Consider the following 24,162-nt stretch of genomic DNA (forward strand, 5'->3'; position numbering starts at 1 on the left):
ACAACAATAATAAGAGGAAGTTAATCAAGGCATTAATCAAGTCTCAAAGGGTGGAATTGGTTTGTTTGCAGAAGACTAAAATTCAGGATATGTCCCTTGGGGTGGTGTGAAGTCTATGAGTAGAGAGATTTCTAGAGTGGGGAGTAGTGAATGCAAGGGGTGTAGTTGGTGGGGTCGTAGCATTCTGGGACAACAGATTGCTAGAGTTGGTTGGGATGGAGGTGGGTCAATTCTGAATCTCTTCTCATTTTAAAATTTCAAGGATGGATTTGTGTGGATTTTTACGAGTGCCCATGGTCTTGCCTTGAAGAGAAGCAAAGAATTTTTCTGGGGGGAGGTAGGGGTCATTCACGGATTGTGGAATGATCCCTGATTCATTGGAAAGGATTTTAATGTAATTAGATTCCCTAGTGAGCGTAGTAGGGAAAGGAAGGTGTCTTTAGCTGTGAAAAGGTTCTTGGAGGTGATTGAAGATTTGGATTTGAGAGACCTTCCCTTGTAAGGGGGTCTGCTTACCTAGAGAGGTGGATTGAATAGTCAATCCATGTCAAGACTGGATCATTTTTTGGTCTGGGAGGATTGGGAGTGCTATTTTAGTGGGGTGGTGCAGTGCACTCTCCCTAGACCGGTGTTTGATCATTGTCCCATTTTGCTAGATGGATGAAGGGCCCAATTCCTTTTCACTTGGAAAATATGTGGTTGAAGGAGTTGCTGAAAAGCTAGTGGCAAGGGTTCAATTTCAGCAACTCCTATAGCTTTGTTTTGGCAACAAAGTTGAAGGCTTTAAAGACCAATTTAAGAATCTGGAATAAGGATGCATTTGGGAAGGTTGGGGTTAATAAGAGTTTGGTGTTGCACAAAGTGTCTTTTTGGGATGAACATGAGAAATTGAGAGTGTTAACGGTGGAGGAAATGGAAGCTAGAAAGAAGGCAAGGGAGGAGTGTGAGAAATGGGCTCTGATGGAGGAAATTACTTGGAGACAAAAATCTAGAGAAGTGTGACTGAGGAAAGGTGATAAGAACATTGGCTTCTTCCATAGAATGACTTCCTTCCATAGAAGGAGGAATTGTTTAATTAAGATCAAAATTAACGGAACCTGGTTATCAAAGGAGCATGAGATTCAAGGTGGTGTAGTCAATGCTTTATAGAACTTGCTGACAAAACCTAGTGATTGGCATCCTAGTTTAATTAGGTTGGATTTTGAAAGGATTGGAAAAGAGGATGCTGCTAGGCTGGATGAGGCATTCTTTGTGGAAGAGGTCTTTTCCACCCTTGCAGAGCTCAATGGGGACAAAGCACCTGGCCTGGATGGTTTCTCTATAGCATTTTGGCAATTTAGTTAGGAGTTTGTGAAAGATGAGGTTGTGGGCTTTTTTAGAGAATTCCATGAACAAGGAAGCTTTGTTAAGAGTTTGAACACTACATTTTTGGTATTAGTCCCAAAAAAAGGAGTTGACGACCTTAGAGACTTCATACCTATTAGTTTGGTGTGAGGCCTGTACAAACTGTTGGCAAAAGCGTTAGCTAATAAGCTAAAGAAGGTGTTGCCTTCGTCTCAAAACGCTTTTGTTGAAGGAAGACAAATTCTTGATGTTGCGTTAATTGCTAATGAGGCCATAGATTCTCTGTTAAAAAGGAATGAGAGTGGCGTGTTGTGCAATCTGGACTTAGAGAAAGCGTATGATCACATAAATTGGAATTTCTTATTGCTGGTGCTGCAAAAAATGGGTTTCAGGTAGAAGTGGGTAGGTTGGATAAGGTGGTGTATCTCTGCAGTGACGTTCTCTATTTTGGTTAATGGCACACCTTTAGGTTTCTTCCACAACACTATTTTGGAAGCAAGTTATTAGTAGGAAGTTTGGGATGGAAGAAAGGGGGTGGTGTACTCGTGAAATGAGGGTATGGTGTGGTGTTATGGAAGGAAATCATGAAGGAAGGGTTTCTATTGAATAACAAAATTGTGTTCTCAGTGGGGGATGGTAGAAGAGTAAGGTTTTGGAAGGATAAGTGGTGTGGGGATGATGCTTTGTGTGTTTCTTTCCCCTCTTTGTATGCCTTGGCGGCTTTAGAAGAGGCGTGGGTGGTAAAGGTTTGGGACATTTCGATTGAGGAGTAGGGTTGGAATCCTTGGTTCTCTAGGCTTTTCAATGATTGGGAGGTGGAGATGGTGGAGAGGTTCCTTGTGACTTTACAAGGGAAGAGGGTGATTATATTGTCTTAAAGGATAGAGTGCTATGGAACCAAGGATGGGAAAATTCTGTTAAGTCCCTTTATGATGCATTGGAGCCTAGAACTGCAGTCCCATTTTGGAGGAGCATCATTTGGAGCCCTTGTGTTTCTACTAAGGTGGGCTTTTTCGCTTGGGAAGCTTTGTGGGGGAAGACTTTGACTTTGGATTAACTAATGAGGGGGGAGAGGTCCCTAGCTAATAGATGTTTCCTTTGTTGTGCTGAAGAAGAGTAGATTGATCATATTCTAATCCATTGTACCAAGGCTAAGGTTTTGTGGGAGTTATTATTTGCTCTTTTTGGTGTGACGTGGGTCCTCCCATTGTCGGTTAGAGAGACCCTTCTTGGTTGGCATGGTTCCTTTGTGGGCAAGAAGTATAAAAGGACGTGGATGACAACTCCCTTATGTCTCTTTTGGATGGTTTTGGAAGGAAGAAAATAGGATTGCCTTTGATAATGATGAGCTTTTGCTTCAAAAGATGAAAAATTCTTTTATTTGTAATTTTCGGTCTTGGTCTAAGTTATTTATAGCTAAAGGACCTTTACCTTTAATCAATTTTTTTTTTTATTGGTTGGGTTCTAGATGAGGGTGGGTAAGTTTTTTATTTCCCTCGTTCTTTTTTGCTCTTGCCTTTAGGCGTCTATTGTATATTCCTTGTATGCTTTGGGTTGGCCTTTGGGTGCCCTTTATTCATTGTGTAAACTATCTTTTTGTGCTTCTACCTATCAATATATATATTGCAATTATGATAACAAGGGCATTTTTGCCTTGTTGGTAGATGCTTTATATTTTTCAATTTGGTGATGAACTAGGATATGGCATGATGAAGCATGCACCCATGTGCGTGTATTGGATATTGGCATGGAGGATAAAACTGAAAAAATTGGGAAAACTCCAAAATATTGGAGAATCTCAAAGATAAATCCGATAAAGTTGAGAAAAATCTTGGGATCAAAATTTCCTCTTGAATATTGCATTGGATCCCACCGAAACATGATTTTTTGTTGATATATCGACAATAAATCTTGACATTTTTGTCCTTGGTGGTGGGTACAATAGGGCTGGGCATCAATTGGCTTTTAATGTTAGGGCTCCATTAGTGGTTTTAGACAAGTTGAAGTGGGAGAGCCACGATTTTCTTCTTGTGGTCCTAACCATCTTCCTATGCTTTGACTAGGCTTTGCTTTATGAAGCCCTATTCCATTGCTTTCATTATAGGGAAGTTGAATGCTTGGATTTGAAGGATGGAACTAACTTTCCCTCCCATTTTGGACTTTTAGTCCTTAGTCCTGAGGAATTGGGTGATTGTGGTTCACGATGCTGATGTATGCCTATGACACATTCATCTTCTACGAGGAAGGGTGATGGGGGGTGCTTTCATTGTAAGGAAGTTGAATATGAAGTAGTTGGAACCAATTTTGTCTCCTAGTTTGGATGTTGATTTCCTAGTACCAATGAGTTAGGTAATTGTGGTTCATAGTGCTCATATACGCTTTTGGTTCATTCCTCTTCTTTCTAGGGAGGGTGATGAGTGGGGACTTCTATTATGTCTTCTTTGAGTACTTTTCCGTACTCCTGTGGTGTAGGATATTCAATGGGATTTAAAGGTAAAAAGAGGATGATGAGGAATCTGAGTGGCTTGCAGTCAGAACGTGGATGAGCAACTGAATTGTTTGCAGAATGGGCAAATTGTTGTGTTCCTCAGAATTACTTGCTTGGTCTTCTACTGGGTTGGAGGTGGGGTAGATGGGTACATGTTCTATACAGTACTCTCAGGGTTACTCGTCTAAGGGCTGTGATGGATTTGGGGCCAATTGGGAATCTTATAACTTCCATGATTTGATCTGCACTAGTCAAACTCCACTGTAGAGTGGTGGGGGAAATGGTGAAAAAATATTCAACTACTTATCTGATGTGGGTCCCAGTGGCACTGAGTCACTCAATTTTGTATAAAAATTGGTCATAATACATTTTTCACCCCCTGCATAGTAAAAATATCAATTTTCAATTTTCTGGCAATGGTTTAACAGGTTGCAGGACTAACAAACAACTCTTATTTAGCGGAAGTGCATGAAGTACGTCATTGTGTACAAAAGTACCAGACTCTTGGGGCATTTGTGCTTGAAGTTGCCAAGGTAATGACTGTAGGTTTTCATGGTTGAATAGAGTATTGTGGGTCATATTATTGTTTCTCTGATATGTTTCTTCCTCATGGTTGCAATCATGGTAGATCTTGTAAATCTTGCAGAAGAGGTTGGATAATATGTTATATGTTGGCATCACTGAAGACCACAAGGAATCTGCAACAATGTTCGGAAATATGGTTGGTGCACAGGTGATTTCACAGTTGATGGCATCGAGCTCTAGCATGGAGGGTGCTGCTAATAACTTATCAGGTCAGTCTTGCAAAACATTTTCTGTAGTCAACCTTGTCCTTAGCATTAAACACAAACATATTCAAATGGAAGCATGCAATTTATTCAATGTCATGGAGGTGAAAAGGTTGTCACCAGCTTCTTCCCAGGTTGGGCAGTATCAGATCAAGGAAAATTAAAATACCCCGCCTTCTTGCAATTACATCTTTTTTTTTTTAATATGTATCTACCATTCGAATGCGTCTGTGAGGAGATTTTAGAAAAGCATTAAATTGTTGATGTCCAAATGCACTTGCTTCATGTGTGCCTATTACTCACACAACATGCTTCTATGCAACTTATTGGATTTCCCATTGAATTGCTTGTAACACGTTACAACAGGGCAAGTGTCCAAGTATTCCGTGGTTTGCATAATTCTTCACTTACATGACTCCATGTGTCTTACATTTGCCACATGTGCGATTTACCTGCATATCTCCTTTTTACCTTCAAATTAGGGCAAAATTACATTCAACTTGGGTGCTTAGCCCTTGGGTAGATGATCCAGTGTCTTGAATGCCTACACAGTGAGGATGCCCATATAATGTGGATGTCTGCCTATTGTCAATTGTAATAATTGTTAGTGAAGTGGTATTCTTTCCCTCAATGCATTATGAAGGAAAGGGTCAACTCCCTCTTGATGGTAGAGGTGAATTCTCAGAGGCCAGAAGGACCTGACCTCTTAGGAGCAGTATAGGGGTGCAAACAAGTCGGGTAGTTAAGTTTGAGCTGCCTAGGGCTTGGGCTTGGGCTAACAGCTTTAAGGCCATATTTGGCCTTGTGTCAAGCTCAGAATTAACATCCCAAGCTCAGGCCTGAACCTAGGCCTTAGCCTAACAATCTTCAGCCAAGCCCAATGTTACCTAGTTGAATATTTGTAAATGGGGAGAGTTGCTTTGAAGAAAAAAAGAGATGGGGAAGGTTGTCCCACACTGGTCAGAAGAAAAAAGAATCCTCTTCTTCTAGACAAATCAACTCTTACTTCCTCCTAGCTCACCATAAGAAGGTTCTACCGCATTGATTGGGGGAAGCATCTCATCCCTTTTCCTCATAGAATCAACTTGTATCTTTTCCAAAATAACCGTCCAATACCTTTAGTTAAAGGTTTGTTCTTCCACCCATTTAGTTTAAGGTATTAAAATCTCGTTAAATCAACATTGCAATAAGTAATTAATGTTATAATATTTTAATTAATTAATGCAAACATATTCTAATACTTTATTTAGTTAAAAGTTTTAATCTTCTCTAATAAATCTACAATAAATAATTAATACAATTTAAAAATAAGCATATCTTATCTTTGGACAGGCTTAAGCCTAAAAAATGAGCCTAGGCCTAACCCTAAGGTGGTTAGGATGCCTCAAGAGGGCCTAGTGGTTGGAGTGTAATAATAGCCTAACAATTTGAGTTTCACCAAGCCCAAGTTTTAGGTCACTGGGCTGTTCTAACACATATAGGAGACTGGTAGTGAGGACCTAAGCTCTGAGACCATATATACCTAACCTCAGAGGTGGTATGGGTCTATCCCTTTGAAGGTAGTGCAACTTGAACCTTTTAGAGGTTGTATGGACTGGATGCGTTACAGGAAGGCCTAACCCCTCAGGGGTTGTATGGACTTGACTTCTTGAGGAGGCTGTCAATGCTTCTCATGAGTGATGGTGTCTTATTTCTTCCTTGTAAAGATAACTTCCTAAATTCATTTCTGTATGTTTTCACTTCAATTATCTCCATATTTGCTCCAAGATATTCCATTTTCAATGGCACCCAGATATTATTATGCATGCCTTAACTCCGGAGCAGGGTCCCATGTGAACTTTGTGCATCTTGGTAGCAAGCTAGGCCCTCCTATCAGAAAGTACCTGGAATTGGTTGAAGGTTTTGGTTTGGCAAATGCAGCCGAAGGCTTATCAGGGTGGGATAGATCTAATATATATGATTTGATTGAGAGTTTGAGAGGGTGGATCGTTTGTCGTGTCCTAGGAGCATGTGTCACCATGGTGCAATTTGAGCCAATAATGCCTTGATGCATCATTTTGGTGTCTCCACATTGACTAGGATTCTTCCAGCCCAAATGAGTTGTTCTCTTTAGTCTTCCATGGAGAAATTATCTTCACCAAGAGAAATTGTCTTTCATTAAGAGAGTTTTTTTTTTTTTTTTTTCTCCTCTGTTTTTCCCCAATAATAAATTTTTTTCTCTAATCTCTAAGCATTATTAGCTTCTGGTTCCTCTCCTCTTTTGGCTTTTAGTCCACTTTGTTCTCTTACACTGTCAACTTGTAAAGAATAGTTCCAGTTGGTTGCCCTGACTCCCAAGTTGGAAAGTAGACAAGGAAAGTTTTTATTAATATAAAAATATCTTTCATTTCATCCGTGTCAAGCTAAGTATGTGGGGCAAGTAGTTCAGGTGTCAATACTCAGGAGCATGCTTTGAATAGTCACCTCTTATAACTTTGTCTACTGCATTTACAAACAGAGGACAGAGCTATAAGCCGTAGGGAGATTTCCGCTTTTTGAATTGTAGGGTGTGGGCAGCAGGCTAGTCAGTCTGTAGAGCTGGTTAAAGTCAGAAACACTTTCATCTCAAATATCTTAGGGAAATCAATCTTTTTGCTTAGGTTAGTTATGGGTACCAGCACTCTTGATCTTGTTGTAGAAAGGCTTTTTTGCTTCCTAGTACTTCTGTTCAAATTCTTCTTTCTTGAAGATTTGAATCTAAAGGCTTGTAAACAAAAGCTCTTTATGATCCAAGTGAATGTTTCTTTTCCCTTATCCACGGTCCCTGTTCTTGATTGAAGGCCAAGCTTTGAATCATTTAAATACAAAATACTGGGAACAAGAATCTCATAACCTAACTGACAGCAAGTGAATTGTAAAGGATAAGAGTTTTCTTGTTCTTGTTATGGTAGCTGGGAAATTCTGTAATTGGATTAATTAGACTAGTTGAATCTAAAGTTGGGAAGGAGGAATAAAATACCAAACTCGCTTACTTAGAAAATCAAACCTTTCCATCAATAATCAAGCTTGAGCACTCTCCAGAAGCCCTAGTAAAACCGGATAAGTAGTTCCTTCTACTTGCTTGGGATTTCAAGAAGTTTTCCTTCTTTCTGTTTGGTTTGCAGTCACCAGTAACTAGAGCTGATGGCAGGTGCTACAGATTGCAAAGAGACTTTTAGTTCAGTTTGCACTGTCAAGTGCTGGTGAAAGTCAATTTTGATCACTGGGACAGTTAGAAGTCACAGGGTGACTTTCAAGCAATAAGTAGGCACAGTTGGAAAGTGGTGCACTCAAGCCTTTATGGATAAATAGGTAGTAAAGCAGCTCTTCTTTGCAGCGACCAATGAGTCTTAAGTTCTGGGAGTTGCAGATCCATTTTTCTTCTGGTAGTGGAAGGTGACATGTAGGCCCATCATATGTGAAGCTACAAAAGTACAATTCAATTATCTTTATTCAAGTAGTATCCTAAAAATACTTTTAGGGAAGCCCTTTAGTGAAAGCCAGATGTGGAGATGTGTAGGCTAGACTAGAGTCTGATCTGAACCTTCAGTTTCACCTGCCAGTTGTCATAATGGAATAAAGATCTTTGATTAGTGTGGCAATTGTTCACATATTCAATGATATACAAGTCTACACAAATTTGGGCTTTTTGGCCCTCACAACAAATTGAAGTATAATCCTAAGAAAAGAGAGACAAATTGCCTTTTGGTTGATATCCTTTTGGCTTTTGGTTAAATCATATTTATCATCTTTGTCAAATTTTATATTTGTCTCTTTCCTAGCAAGTTAATCTCTATTCAATGTCTCTACCTTATCTGGGCTATTACCTTGGTCAAACTCTTGTCCAATCATAAATTTCTAGTTTGTTGGTGATACCAACTTGTTATATCATATGCATGGATCACTGCCAGTTTGTTTCCTCTTTTTGGTTACTATCTAGTAAAGAGGTCCTTAGATTTGGTATTGTTGGTCATGCTTGCATCATGGAGTACTTGCTTTCCTCTTGATTTACTAATTGTTTTTTAGGGTTCATTTCTTGTGAAATGGTTCTATCATGAGAATATTCTTGATCAATATTGAAAGAGAGAAACAACAGTTCTATGAGATTTGGGGAACTTATGAAATTCCAAATAGCATTATATTTTTTTTAGTATTTTTTACTAGGCTTCTATGGGCCTTTTTCTTAGACTTCCACAAAGTGTGAGACCATTTGTTTAACTTGATATATTCCTGTAAAATTGTATTTATGTTATACTCTTCTTCTCTTACTAGCGTTTTCAAATGGAGGAATGGTTTTAAGACCTCATTTTTCCTGGTTAACATATGCCCAGTCTTTTAAGACATTGTTATTCAATAAATTCTGTTATTTCAATTTTAAAAAATGTACAGCCGTTACAAGAAGTTAAGAACTTGCAGACAGAGCATCTCTACATTATAAAAGTTGTATGTATTGTGCTGAAGTTGGGTAACTAATTTAAGTTTGAGTATGATGAAAAGATCTTAGCTTTTTTCTCAGAATTTCTCTATTTGTGCAACAGAACAAAGCACTTCTTTTCCTGATTCCAAGTCTGACAATAGTCATCATCAGGATCCAGTAAGCATGATAGGCTTCTGCAATTCAATAAAGTTAAAACGGTTGTGACATCAAATCAAAGTGCATTCTTATGGCTTCATTTTGTCTTCATGACAGAATAATAGTACAGGTCAAGAGGCTGGTGAAATTGATTCTACAATTCCATCAACAGAAAATGTTGAAACGACAAAGGAAAATGTAAGTTCAATTCAAGTAATTCAACATAGTGTCTATGGACATATTCAGATGTAACTTGTTCTTCTTGGAAGGAAAAGAAAGAAGTTGATTCTGAGGCTCTCTTCTTCCATGTCAGATAACTGTGGGAGAACTCATGAAATCTTATGAAGTATGCATTTCTAGTTTACGAAAAACTCAATCATATCGGCGCACCAATTCTTTAAAGGCAATCTCCCCAGCAAACTTTTCAAAGGAGGTATGGTTGATATCAAGTTTTCCAAAGCCTAGCTAGCAATGTTAAATGATTTATATCACCTGCTGTGTCCATCACCTGTTGCTTGTGCTTGTGTGTATGCGTGCGCTGTGTCTAGTCTGTACTTCATTTTTTTTTATTGTTTTATCATCAAGGTTTTTCGAAACCTAACTAGCCGTGTTAAATGATTTTCTATAACCCATTGCATGTGTTCTGCGCTTGATTTTTCTAATCACCAGGTTTTTCAAAATCTATACTTCTTGATTTGTTTTTGTCAAATTTTTCAAAACCTAGTTAACTATGTTAAAAAATCTAACATCATCCGATATGTGTGTTCTATACTTCCTGGTTGGTTTATTAGCTGGTTTTTCTATAACCTACACTAGTTGATCTGTTTATTTTCAGGTTTCTCAAAATCTAGCTAGCTGTGTTAACTGACATATATCACTTATTTTGTGTGTATGTGGGTATCTATTTTCCACTTGTAACCTGTTAATTGTTTTAAATAATGCCCTGGAAGCTCCACATCTAACCTGTTAATTTGTCTGAAATGACCCTGAGGCCTGAGATGACTGCTTGCATTGTATGGGTTGATGGTATGGATCATTTTTAAGCTTAGCTAATAACAAGTCATGACCCTCAAGCCATAAGTTGCAAAATTTAGTGCTGGGACCCAAAATCGGAGAGTCGGTTTTTTAATTTCCATATGGCTTAACAGATGCTTGGATATCGGATAATCTGAATCATTATGTAATTGGATTTCAGCGAAAGATTCGCCTAACTCATGACCTATCAAATTTATTTCAACATTTTGAAATAAAGTCATAGATTCTCAAAAGATGTTAGTTGATTTAGCTTGTGTGATTGAATTGCTGTCTTGGGCAAAGAGCAAGAGACATCAAAATGTGCTACCCACGTTTGGCTTCCTCTTTTTTGTTTTTCACCCCAATTTCCCTTTTATCTTTGTTAATGGTAGAAAGAAGCAATAATAGAAAAGAGTAACTCAAAACATCTTTTGTTGAGTAGGAAGGAGTGATCATGAGGGAGTAATGACTATGGTTCAAAGTCGCAGTCTTGGTCATTGACTTGGAAGGTTTTAAGGGTATTGGTCTTGACATCTTGGATCGGTATTGGGCAATACGCACAATAAACTAATTAAAAAGCTCAAAAAATTGTGAGAGAGAGCGAGGGCGATCCTGCGAGCGAAGGTGGAGAAGGGGAAAGCAGGGCGGAGAATCTAGGGAAGAGGAAGAGAAATAGCTTCGTGGTGGAATCGAAGATGTTTGAAGTAGTAGCAAAGGAGAGAAATGGTAAGAGACATGCCATTATCTCGGAAAGCAAGGGAGGGGTAGTGTCTTGGGTCCGGCGAGTGGGGCTACTCATAGAAGGACTGATCCAGTGCGCGAAGGATGGGAAAGATGAAAGATGGGAGAAGGGATGGAAAGAAAAAGGGAGGCTCTATTCCCTGGTGAGAGAGGCTAACAGGGCCGGGAGCTTCATTCGCTTAGGGGTGACGGACCTGGAGAAAAGGAGATTTGGTATCTGTATACCAAAAGGGAAAGGGGAAAAGGGAGGATGGGTTTCTATGGTGGAGTCCCTATTGTGGGTAGGGTTTCGACGCAAGGAAGAGGCAGTTGATCAAGGAATAGGGGACTCATGGAGGTCGTATTTGGAAGTGGCCAGGGGCTCAGAGTCCAGGATTATCTCAAGGGCAAGAATAGAGATAAAGGAGGAGGAGATACGAAACAATGTAAGCAGACTAAAGCAATGTCTGATTGCTAAATGGAACCCGAAATCAGCACGTGAAGAGGAATTAGCGAGTTTGGGGTGGTCAGCGGCAAGAGCATGGGGATTGAAAGGCAAATTAGGCCTGGCTAGAATGGGAAAGGGATGTGCTTTGCTGGAATTTGAGACGGTGGAAGAAGCGAAGAGGGTTCTTGCCGCGGGGGTGAGAGCAGTGGGAGGGATCCAATTGGGCTTGGAGCTGTGGAGCTCGAGTTTTGGATGCTTTGCAGAGGATGGAGATAGGAAAGAGGCTTGGGTGAGGATCCTGGGTCGTCCAATCTCGCTGTGGGTGCCGTCGGTCCTGAGGAGAGTGGGGGAAGAATGCGGCGGGTTCTTAGGAATCGACCCTCTAACGGAAAGGAAAGAGGAATTGGAATGGGCAAGGGTTCAGGTAAAAATGAACGGAGGGGCCTTGCCGAGCTCATTGGAGATTGGGGTGGAGGGGGAGATATACGTCGTCTCTTTGTGGTGGGAGATTCCGCCGGCAATAAGGAAAGAACAGGGGGATGGCCGTGATGTTTTTAGGCAGCAAAGAGGGGAGGTCAGGGGTGGTGTCGATCCACGCGAGGGATGGCGTGTGGGAGGAAAATCGGGCGCTGGAATCAAGGAACAGCGCCGGTCAGAGGAAGTGATGGGGGAGCAGGTGGGAGGGGAGGGGAGGGATGTGATTGAAAATTGGACCCATAACGGGCGGGTGGGCCGACAGAGTTATGGACCCGCGGGCGATGGGTCGTGTTCGTCCGGATCGGGGCTTGGCATCGTGGGCTTGAAGCGGGACTATGGGCCAGATACGCAAGGCCCGAGTCCTTTAGAAGGGGATGTATGGACTGCAGATGGGGTAGTGTGCGGGTCGGCTGAGGGACGGGCCCCCGAAGGGATGGAGCTCCTATCCCATAGGCTTGCTATTGCGGTTGGGGGTCATCTGGGCCAAAGGCAGTTTAAATACATGGGCATAGGCTCTGAAGAGGACTTGGGCCTAAAGATGGAAATGGAGTTCATTAAGTGTCGGGAGAAGGAGACTAGGGGTAAGTAGATGCCGGTTCCTCAGTGTTCCATGGCTGAGAGAGAGATCGTGGATGAAGCCTTCAGGTACGGGTCCTATTCTAATCTAAGGGTTGGGGAATCCTCTCTTTCTTCTTCTTCTCTTTTTGGTCGGACTTCGGAGAGGGAGTCTTGCGACCACTCTGGGGATTTAAGGGTGAGCCGCCAGAGAGAAAATATGGTAGAAGGTGCAGTTACAGGGGGGGATATAGCGAGAAGAGAGGGTTGTTGGGACCTGGTTGCGATTGATTGTGATGTTTTAGAGGTTCAAAACCCAGATTGGAATCCAGCCATGTCTGGGCCCCAAGTTCAAAGGAGCGAGAAGGAGTCTGATTGGGAGGAAAGCAGCTTGGCTAAGTTTAGCAAGTTGTTGGGATTTTCAATAGAAGGTCTGGAGAGGGAGATTCTGGATTTCTTGTCCAAAATTAGGAAAAGACGGGAAAGGATACATAGCAAAGGGTTACTGGAGAAAACAAAATTTGAGAGGGAGCTCAAAAGGTTGGAATGCTCAGTCAAATACAAGGGGAAGGAAAAGAAGAACAACCTTTTGAAAAGCAGAGGGGGCCAATTACTGTTGGGTTAATGAACCTTAAGCTGATGAGTTGGAATGTGAGGGGTGCAAATGACGTCAATAAAAGAAGGATTATTAAATCTGTAGTTAGAAAACAGAAGGTGGATTTGATGTGTATCCAGGAGACAAAAATCCAGTTAATGACTGACGGGGTGGGGAGATTCTTAGAATGGAGAACTATTGAAGCTGCTGGAGCAGCTGGAGGTGTGTTGGTTTGTTGGGATAAAAGGTCCTTGGAATTGTTGGAGTGGGAGGAGGGCCAATTCTCAATTTCTTGCAAATTTAGAATTGTGGAAAATGGGACAGTCTGGGTGTTCACGGGTGTATATGGCCCCTTTAACAAAAAGGATAGAGAGTGTCTTTGGGATGAGCTTGGAGCAGTCAGAGGCCTTTGGGGTGACCCATGGTGTGTAGGGGGTGATTTTAATGTTATTCTCGCTCAAGGGGAAAGGAGCAGGCAAGGGAGGGTGACCCCTAGCTATGAGGAGGTTTGCTCAGGTTATGGATGACCTGGAGCTTATTGACCTTCCCCTTCAAGGGGACTTTTTCACGTGGAGTGGGGGGCTCTATAATCAAGCCTGGGCCAGGCTAGATAGATTTTTAGTTTCTCCCAGATGGCTTGATCAGTTCAGCAATGTGACTCAGAAGAGATTATCTCGGCCTATTTCAGATCATTTCCCAATCACAATCGAGGGGGGTGGCAAAAGAAGAGGCCCTTCACCTTTTAGGTTCGAGAACATGTGGCTGAGAGTGGAAGGATTTAAAGACCTCTTGAGGAGTTGGTGGCAGGGGATGGTGGTCAGTGGTAGGGCTAGCTATAAGTTGGCAACAAAGCTGAAGAGGTTGAAACAAAACTTAAAAATTTGGAACAGGGAGGTGTTTGGGAACTTGGAGAGTAATAAATTGGCTGCCTTACAGCAAGTGGATTATTGGGGCCAAGTGGAAAGTGAGAGGAGGCTGTCAGAGGAGGAATTTGCCAGAAAGAAAGAAGCGAAAGAAGGCTATGCTAAATGGGTCAAGCTGGATGAGATTCACTGACGACAACTATCAAGGGAGCTGTGGCTAAGAAAAGGGGATAAAAATACAGGGTATTTTCATCGAATAACAAATGCGCACCGAAGAAGGCATACCATGGAAAGAGTAAAAATCAGTGGGGTCTGGCTGTCAGAGGAGAATACAGTTAGGACCGGAATTGTAGACGCCTTCCATCGGCTATTAACAGAAGACTCGGAGTGGAAGGCAGATATAGGGGGTGTTAATCTGAATCAGATTAGTCAGCAAGAGGCGGACATCTTGGAGCTGCCATTCATGGAAGAGGAGGTCCATTTGGCTCTAAGGGACATGAATGGGGACAAGGCTCCAGGTCCGGACGGCTTTACGGGAGCTTTTTGGCAATTCTGCTGGGAGTTTGTGAAGGAGGAGGTTATGGAGATGTTCAAGGAATTCCATGAGCATAATACTTTCCTCAAGAGTCTCAATGCCACGTTCTTGGTTCTGATCCCCAAGAAAGGAGGAGCGGAGGAGCTGGGGGACTTCAGGCCGATCAGTCTATTGGGTGGATTATACAAACTCTTGGCTAAGGTGCTGGCCAATAGGATTAAAAACGTGATTGGTGGAGTGATTTCCTCAGACCAGAACGCTTTTATCTCGGGTAGGCAGATTTTGGATGCGTCTCTAATCGCAAATGAGGTGATTGACTCATGGAAAAAAGATGGAAAGAAGGGCTTGATCTGTAAACTAGATATTGAAAAGGCGTACGATAGCGTCAATTGGCAGTTTTTGATGAGGGTAATGGAGAAAATGGGCTTTGGGACTAAGTGGAGGGAGTGGATATGGAGCTGCATATCGACTGCCAAGTTCTCAGTATTAGTAAATGGGGAGCCAATTGGGTTTTTCCCTAGCTCTAAGGGGCTTCGGCAAGGCGACCCTTTATCCCCATATTTGTTCATCATGGGAATGGAGGTGCTGAGTGCTCTCCTTCGGAGGGCTGTGGAAGGGGGCTACATCACGGGATGTAGAATCCAAAGGGGTAGGGGGCAGACTCTTAGTATCTCTCACCTTCTCTTTGCGGACGATGCAATAGTTTTCTGTGAAGCTAAGAAAGAAGATATGACTTTTTTGAGTTGGACCTTATGCTGGTTTGAAGCCGCTTCAGGGCTAACGATTAATTTGGCTAAGAGCGAAATTATTCCAGTGGGGGAGGTGGATGAGATCCTTGAGATGGCTGTGGAGCTGGGATGCAAGGTGGGTCAGTTGCCTTCAACCTACCTGGGGCTGCCCCTGGGCGCGCCTAATAAAGCGGGTTATGTGTGGGATGGGGTGGAAGAGCGGATGAGGTGGAAACTAGCCCTCTGGAAGCGGCAATACTTGTCTAAGGGTGGTAGAATCACCCTCATAAAGAGCACACTGGCTAGCATGCCATTATACCAGCTGTCCCTATTCCGTATGCCTAAGGTAGTGGCGAGAAGATTTGAAAAATTGCAAAGAGACTTCTTGTGGGGAGGGGGAAGCACGGAAAGAAAAGCACACCTAGTCAGTTGGGAGAAGGTGTGTGTGAGCAATGAGAAGGGGGGGCTTGGCTTGAGGAAAATAGTCCAGTTGAACAAAGCCCTTCTTGTAAAATGGGTTTGGAGATTTGCTTGTGCCAAGGATGAAATGTGGAAACGTGTCCTTGTGGCAAAATACGAGCAAGAGGAGTTTGGGTGGAGAACTAAAAAAGCAAATGGGACGTTTGGTGTTGGGCTTTGGAAGGAGATTATGAAAGAAGCAGATTGGTGCTGGAACAATATGACTCTTAAGGTGGGAAAAGGCACCAAAATCAGGTTTTGGAAGGACACTTGGTGCGGGGATGTGGAGCTGGCCCGGAGATTCCCTCAACTCTTCAATGTGGCTGCTCAAAAAAGTGCCACTGTGGGGGAATTATGGGACTAGAATGCTGGCCAAGGAAGCTGGAACCTAAGGTTTTTTAGAAGCTTCAATGATTGGGAGCTGGCCTTGGTTGACGAATTGTTGCAAATCCTAAGGAGTCAAAGAGTTAACTTGGAGGAGGACTTGGCCTTATGGAAGGGGGGCAAAAATGGGAAGTTTGATGTCAAGGATGCGTATGGACTGTTGACCAGCCATAGTACATCTTTGTTCCCCAAGAAGGGCATTTGGGTGGAGAACGTGCCTTCCAAGTTAGCGTTTTTTGCGTGGGAAGCTACTTGGGGGAGGGTCCTTACTATTGATAGGCTTCAAAAGAGAGGATGACAAATTCCTAACCGGTGTTATCTATGTGGTAGTGATGAGGAAAATGTAAATCATCTTCTTATCCATTGTACAGGGGCTAGTGTGTTGTGGGGGATGGTTCTTAGTCTGGTTGGAGTCTAGTGGGTCTTTCCAGAAACTGTAAAGGAGGTGATTATCAGCTGGAAGGGTTCTTTTGTGGGCAAAAAGAGGAAGAGAATCTGGAGATCCATACCGTTGTTTATTTTTTGGACAGTGTGGAAGGAAAGGAATAGATTAACATTTAGGGGGGGGGGGGGGGGGGGGGGAGTTAGCTCTACAGAAAATTAAGTATTCTTTTGTCTGTAATATGTGGGGGTGGGCAAAATTGTATAATGGCGCGGAGTCCTGTTCCCTTATAGGTTTCCTGGAGTGGATAGCCTCCAGTTGAGGGTTGGTGGGTTTTTGTTGTTTTTTGTTCCTTTGTTGTGAGGCCTCGTCGCCTCGTATACTCCCTGTATGCTTTGCGGTGTTTGCCTGTGCTAATATATTTGTGTTAACTTATCAAAAAAAAAAAAAAAAACTCAAAAAATTGTAAAAAACTATTATGGCAATTGTTAGAAAAATAAATATAATTGGCTGGACTCAGACATTAATAAAATAAGCTTCTTTCACATGTAACATTTTTTAAATAGTTACAAAAGAACACATTGATAGATAATATTTCTATGTTTTTGTAATTTAAAAATATTAGGATGTGAAATTAATTGATTAATGTGTATAAGTAATTAAAGATTTTTAAAATGGGATAATTTGATTAGACTTAATACAATTGAACTAAGATAATGCTTATTTTGAAATTTATTGTAATTAATTTCGATAATATTACTAAAAATTGACCTAATTTTTTGAAAAATGTTTAGTCCAATTGGTATATAATTATTAAATTAACATTTTTTAAATAGTTACAAAAGAACACATTGATAGATAATATTTCTATGTTTTTGTAATTTAAAAATATTAGGATGTGAAATTAATTGATTAGTGTATATAAGTAATTAAATATCTTTAATATGGGATAATTTGATAAGACTTGATAATGCTTATATTGAAATTTATCATAACTAATTTGGATAATATATACTAAAAATTTACCTAATCTTTTGAAAAATGTTTAGTTACATTGTTATATAATTATTAAATATTTAACTATAAATGTATTTTTTTTAAAAAAATTCTATTATCAAATTTTATTGTAATAAATTATATATTTATATATTTAATTTATTATTTAAGTATAATTATTATTAATTATTGATATCCATATTCATTTAAAATTATTATATGTATCGTTATTAAATACATATAACAATTATCATACTTTTATTGATATATAATTATCATGCTTTTAATTTATTGTATATCTTTATATATTATATGTGATAGCTAATTTTTTACAAATTAGGAATAATTTTCCTAAAATTTCAATTTGTGTTGTTTTTAATTCATAATGAATATCTCTATGTAATTAATTTCATAAGTAAATTTCTAATATATATTAGGAATAAGAGTGTAATTTCGGACCATCCAATCCGGTCCAAGCCTGAAATATTCAGGCTTTGGGTGGGATTGTGTAAGCTTTTCAGGCTGGGTCCAGCCAGGTTTATTCTCCCAAATCCAAGGCCATATAAGTTATGAAAACTATAAAATAAACAAAGAGATTTATAAAATATAAATTAAGACAAACAAACGTATGTATAAAAAATATTTTTGCATTATATTTTTTTGTATAACCTTAAGCTAGAAAAATTATATAATAACTTTGAATATCTGAAATACCTCATTAATTTCATCATAAATTGAAATCATATGTACAAATTTTTTACACTATAAATTTTAAATTTTTTGTTTTTGTAATGTATCTCAAATAGCATACTGAATGGTACACATTAAATTAAAATAACAAAAGTACATTTAATCATGTAGCTGGATTAAATTGTATATACCTTTACATCATTATCATCATCGATGTCATTAAGTTGCATCACTTCCATATTTGCTAGTAATTTATTGTTGACCTTAATGTCTTGATAGTGTTGTGGGGCCTAATAAGAGGATTTAAAAACATAAAATGGGTGGTGACAACAGTCATATGGGGGATTTTTAAAACGTGATTTGCAGGTTGGGTGGGCTAAGCCTAGTTTGGGCTCTCGAGCTAGATTGACGGGTTAGGCCAACATAAAAAAAATCCTCGGTCCAAGCCTGACCCATGAAATTTCGAGCGGCTTTATGTTCAGGCTTTTTTGGGCTTAGGGTTGAGTTTTTTTGAATGGGTTTAATCGGGTTTCAGGTCATCAAGCTTTTTTTACATCCCTGATTAGGAATACAATAATAAGCATATTAGGAATACGTCATTCTTTAATGTGTTTAGTTGATTTCATAAAAGGAATACATTAATAAACATATTAGAAATATATCATTTATTAATGATAAAAAGTTAACTTTCCTAAATCCATTCTCAATTTCTCACTTTTGTAAATCCTAAATTCCAAACCAAAGTAAAATATGCAAAGGTAGAGGTTTGCTGCCAACGAAGAAAGACAAATTTTCGTTACTTCGACATTTGGGTGATTAATGCTTTTTAAAAAATAATTAAAATTAAGCAACAATTAAAGAAATATAAGTAAATAGAAGAGGGAAGAGCAAACCTACTGTGAAAAGAGAGAAAAGGGAGAGTCTCTAATTTTTGTTATTAAAAACTATTAATAATACACATTGGATTTGGGTATATATATACATGCTAGTGGGACCCACAATACAATAAGGAAAAAAAGGAAAAGTAGATAACTGAAATAACTGTACACTATCTAACACTCCCCCTCAAGCTGGAGCATATATGTTATATGCACCAAGCTTGTTACAAATGTATTTAATTCTAGGACCTCTGAGAAATTTAGTAAAAATATCTGCTAGTTGATCATTTGAATTGACAAAACTAGTCGCCACACATCTTGATGCGATCTTCTCTCTAATGAAGTGACAGCCAACTTCAATGTGTTTGGTCCTTTCATGGAAGACTGGATTTGATGCAATATGCAAAACGGCTTGGTTGTCACAGATGAACTTCATCTGTTCATCATTTCCAAATCTCAACTCCCGAAGAAGATGTTTCAGCCATATGAGTTCACATGTTGCCAGAGCCATAGCTTGATACTCGACTTCAGCACTAGATCTGACCACTACATCTTGTTTCTTACTCTTCCAGGATATTAGGTTGTCTCCAATAAAAACACGATACCCGGAAGTGGAACGTCTATCTATGGGTGAGCCAGCCCAATCTATATCTGTGTAACCCAACAACTTGGGTATGACCTCTGTTCTCGTACAACACACCTTGACCTGGTGTGCTTTTGATATATCGAAGAATGCGGATTACAGCATCCCAATGGCTATCACATGATGACTGTAGGAATTGACTAACAACACTTTTAGGAAAAGAAATGTCTGGACGAGTAATGGTGAGATAGTTTAGTTTGCCTACAAGTCGCCAATATTTCCCAGGATCTCCTAAAGGCTCCCCCTGTCCTGGTATAAGTTTGACATTTGGATCCATAGGAGTGTCTACCAGTTTATAGTCTAACATACCGGTTTCTTCCAAGATGTCTAAAGCATACTTCCTTTGAGAAAGAACCACATCGGAATCTGATTGAACTATCTCAATCCCTAAGAAATACTTCAGTTTCCCCAAATCTTTAGTCTGAAAGTGGGTGAAAAGGTGTTGCTTTAGTTTCTGAATACCATTCTGATCACTGTCTGTAATGACAATGTCGTCCACATAAACTACCAGATAAATACACTGCCCCGAAGAGTTATGATGATAGAAAACGGAATGGTCTACTGTATTGCGAAACATGCCAAACGCCTGAACAACAGAACTAAAACAGCTAAACCATGCTCAAGGAGATTGTTTCAAGCCATATAGAGAACGGCGTAACCTGCACACTAAACTAGACTCCCCTTGAGCAACAAAACTAGGTGGTTGCTCCATATAAACTTCCTCAGCAAGATCCCCATGAAGGAAAACATTTTTAATATCTAACTGATAAAGAGGCCAAGAACGCATAACAGCCATGGAGAGCAATAGACGAATAGAAGCTATCTTGGCAACAAGAGAGAAAGTGTGTCACCATAATCAAAACCATAAACTTGAGTATAGCCTTTAGCAACTAACCGGGCCTTAAGGCGATCAACCTGACCATCAGGGCCAACCTTAACTGTGTAGAGTCAACGACAACCAACTGTAGATTTACCAGAGGGTAAAACAACAAGATCCCAAGTGCCATTGGAGTGTAAAGCAGTCATTTCATCTACCATTGCCTGTCACCAGCCTGGATGGGAAAGAGCCTCAGGGGTGCTCTTGGGAAGAGAAACAAAAGATATAGCATAAACAAATGCAGAATAGGGTGAAGATAATCGATGGTAACTCAAAAAATTGTAAATGGGATGAGGATTACGAGTAGATCGATTACCTTTCTGAAGAGCAATGGGTAAGTCAGCAAAAGGAGGCAGAGTTGGGGCAGGAGAAGCCGAAGGGATAGAAAGTGAGTCAGCAGGTACCTCGGCCAAAGAAGGAGGAACAACAACACGATGACGACGATGATAAACCTGAAGTGGGCGAGAAGGCACTGTATCAGGTGGGGTGATAATGGGAAGGGGTAAGACTTCAGAAACAGGAAGAGACTCAAAGATGGAGAAGTATGGTGAGTCCTCAAAGAAGGTGACATCAGTGGAGAAAAAGTAGCGATGAGTCTCAAAGGAATAACAACGATAACCCTTGTGAAGTCTAGAGTATCCCAAGAAGATGCATTTGGTGGCTCTACCAGAAAGTTTGTCCTGTCCAGGAGTGAGAATATGAACAAAGCAAGTACAACCAAAAACACGAGGAGGAAGGAAATAAAGTGGTTGATCAGGGAAAAGAAAGGAACGAGGAATCCGATCGTGTAATACAAATGAGGGCATACGATTAATCAAATAACATGCTTTAAGAACAACATCCCCCCAAAAACGAAAAGGAACATTACTATGGAGAAGGAGAGTACGAGCTGTCTCAACAAGATGTCGATTCTTACGTTCGGCTACCCCATTTTGTTGAGGAGTATAAGCACAAGAAAACTGATGAAGGATCCCATGTTGGGACATAAATGAAGTAAATGGTGCAGAAAAATATTCCCTGGTATTGTCACTGCGTAACACATAAATAGAAATATTGAATTGGATTTGGATTTCAGCATAAAATTTCTGGAAAATAGAGAATAACTCAGCTCGGTTTTTCATTAAAAATAACCAAGTACATCGAGAATAATCATCAATGAAAGTGACAAAATACTGAAATCCTTAAGTAGATGCGGTCCGACAAGGACCCCAAACATGGATGTGGACAAGTTCAAAAGGAGACTTTGCCTGATTATTTAAACGCTTTGGGAACGAGACACGAGTATGTTTCCCAAGCTGATAGGACTCACACGCAAGCGACGACAAAGATGAAAAATGAGGGACCATTTTCTGGAACTTGGATAGACTAGGGTGGCCCAGGTGACCATGGATGAGGAGGGGAGCATCAGTGGAAATGCAAACTGCAGGAGTTGAAGGTAAGGTGAGGAGATAGAAGCCTTGAGACTCACGTACTATGCCAATCGTCTTCCCCGTACTCTGGTCCTGCAAGGTTTCAAATTTATCAGAAAAAGTAATAGAGCAGTTAAGAGTACGAGTGATTTTGCTGATGGAGATAAGGTTAAAGGAATACTCGGGAGTATAAAGGACAGAAGTGAGAGGTAGAGAAGGGAGAGGATGTGCCAAACCAATGCCTTTAGCCATAGTTTGAGAACCATTAGCTAAGGTAATAGTAGGTAAGACAAAGGTAGTAGTAATAGAAAAGAAAAAATCCTTATTATCAGATATGTGATCGGAAGCGCCAAAATCTAGAATCCAAGGTCCAAGAGAAGATGTGTGGGTAAGACAAGCAGAAGCATTACCAGTCTGGGCAACAGAAGTAACAGAAGCTGACTTGGTGACCTGATAGCGGAGATAGTCATCATACTCATTGTCAGTGAGAGAAATACCTTGAGATGTGGAGGAGCTCGGAGGATGAGGCGGTTGAGGATTAGATGACTGGGCCATGTGGGCAGTGTAGGGAGGCCGCCCATGTAACTGATAACACCGATCACGAGTGTGGCCAAGCTTATTGCAATAGGTGCAATGAGGACGTTGGCCTCTACCTCGGTTGACACTGCGTCCTCCTCGAGAGTTAGTTTGAGAAACTAACACAGAAAAATCTGAAGTGTTATCAGATGGCAAAGTCTGAGTGGAGGAGATACGGAGGAGGCGAGCAAACACATCATCCAAGGATGGAACAGAGGAATTGCCAAGAATTTGATCGCGGACGGTCTCAAGATCTGGACGGAAGCCAATAAGCGTAAGAACCATGAAGAACTTGTCAATCTGTGTTTGTTGATCCCAACATCAGTAGTAAGAGGCATCACATTCAAGAATTCCTCCTTAAGAGAGGCAATTTGGCCAATATAAGTAGATAAATCCATGTCTTGTTGTCTGATATTGACAATAGAAGAAACCACCTTATAAAGGCGTTGGATATCATTTATGTATAGCCCTTTCGCCTGATTCCAAAATTTAAAGCATGTTTTGTAGGCCTGAAGATGAAGCAGAATCTTAGGATCAACTGATTGTCATAACACACTACATAACTATGCATTTATCTTCCTCCATTGTACTCTGTCAACCTCAGGGATATCCGCCTCCTGCGTAACAAGGTGATCCTCATAACCTTGACCCATAAACCAAAGCTCCACAGAGGCAGACCAGGACAAATAATTTTCCCTGCCAACCAATTGCTCCGAAGTAATCATAGGAGATCCAGATATAATAGAGGAAAAAATGGAACTTTTAATAGCCATATCTACTTATCTGGAGAACGAAATATGTTTGGATCGAAGAGAGCCCTAATACGGCTTCAGATCGCGGCTGAAAGAAGAAAAACCGAGGATCCGCGGCTGTGAGAGACCAAATAGTAAAGAAAAACAAATGTGGCACTATTGGAAGGGTAGAAGAACACTTCCTAAGACACGTGTAGGGCTTGGGGTGGAGAGGAAGTCACTGGAGGTCGCTGGAAAGGTTGTTTAGAGGGCTGGCGGAGACAAAAACCCCAAAAAATGCACTTGTAGGGCTCGGATGGCACATGCACAGATGGAGAGTGGCTAGACGGCGTCAAGTGAGGCTGGAGGTGGAAGCGCATTGCCGGGAAGTGCTCCATGTGCCCTCACGCACCGGATAGTTGAGGTTCAGGCTGCTAGAGAAGAAACGCGCATGGTTGGCGCGTGACTGAGATTCTCCCTCCGGTGCTTTGACAAAACTTGAAGATCTTCTCCTTGCGCACCTGATGGCATGGCCGGTGTTGGAAAAGGACTTCGCCGGAAAAGTCGCCGGCGGTGAGGGTTTTCTGATGGCGATATGGTTGACCAGAAAGCTTTAGGAGATGGGGAAGGTGACCGAAATGAAACACGGATAAACTGAAAATAATTAGGTTTTTTTTTTTCTCCCTAGGCTTTAATACCATGTGAAAAGAGAGAAAAGGGAGAATCCTTAATTTTTGTTATTAAAAACTATTAATAATACATATTGGATTTGGGTATATATATACATGCTAGTGGGACCCACAATACAATAAGGAAAAAAAGGAAAAGTAAATAACTGAAATAATTGTACACTATCTAACACCTACTTATGTCCACTCTCCTCAATCTCCTTTCCAAATTGGGGGGGGGGGGTGGTGTTTGTATGATTGGGTGATTAATGCTTTTTAAAAAATAATTAAAATTAAGCAACAATTAAAGAAATATAAGTAAA

The 24,162-nt window shown here is 40.5% G+C and overlaps 1 protein-coding gene across 4 annotated transcripts in view; it reads left to right on the plus strand.

The window, feature by feature from the left end:
• The window catches only part of LOC100255229 (protein-tyrosine sulfotransferase), a 40,546-nt gene that overhangs the window by 13,284 nt on the left and 3,100 nt on the right, over positions 1 to 24,162 (plus strand). For all 4 annotated transcript variants that reach the window (XM_002285180.5, XM_010652875.3, XM_010652876.3 and 1 more), the window contains exons 7-11: positions 4,261 to 4,365; positions 4,479 to 4,626; positions 9,177 to 9,232; positions 9,329 to 9,409; positions 9,525 to 9,644. In XM_002285180.5, the coding sequence (XP_002285216.1) occupies positions 4,261 to 4,365; positions 4,479 to 4,626; positions 9,177 to 9,232; positions 9,329 to 9,409; positions 9,525 to 9,644 (510 nt within the window). The remainder of the gene's footprint in view (positions 1 to 4,260; positions 4,366 to 4,478; positions 4,627 to 9,176; positions 9,233 to 9,328; positions 9,410 to 9,524; positions 9,645 to 24,162) is intronic.

This window comes from Vitis vinifera, chromosome 6, assembly GCF_030704535.1.
Source record: "Vitis vinifera cultivar Pinot Noir 40024 chromosome 6, ASM3070453v1".
NCBI classification, from domain to species: Eukaryota; Viridiplantae; Streptophyta; class Magnoliopsida; order Vitales; family Vitaceae; genus Vitis; species Vitis vinifera.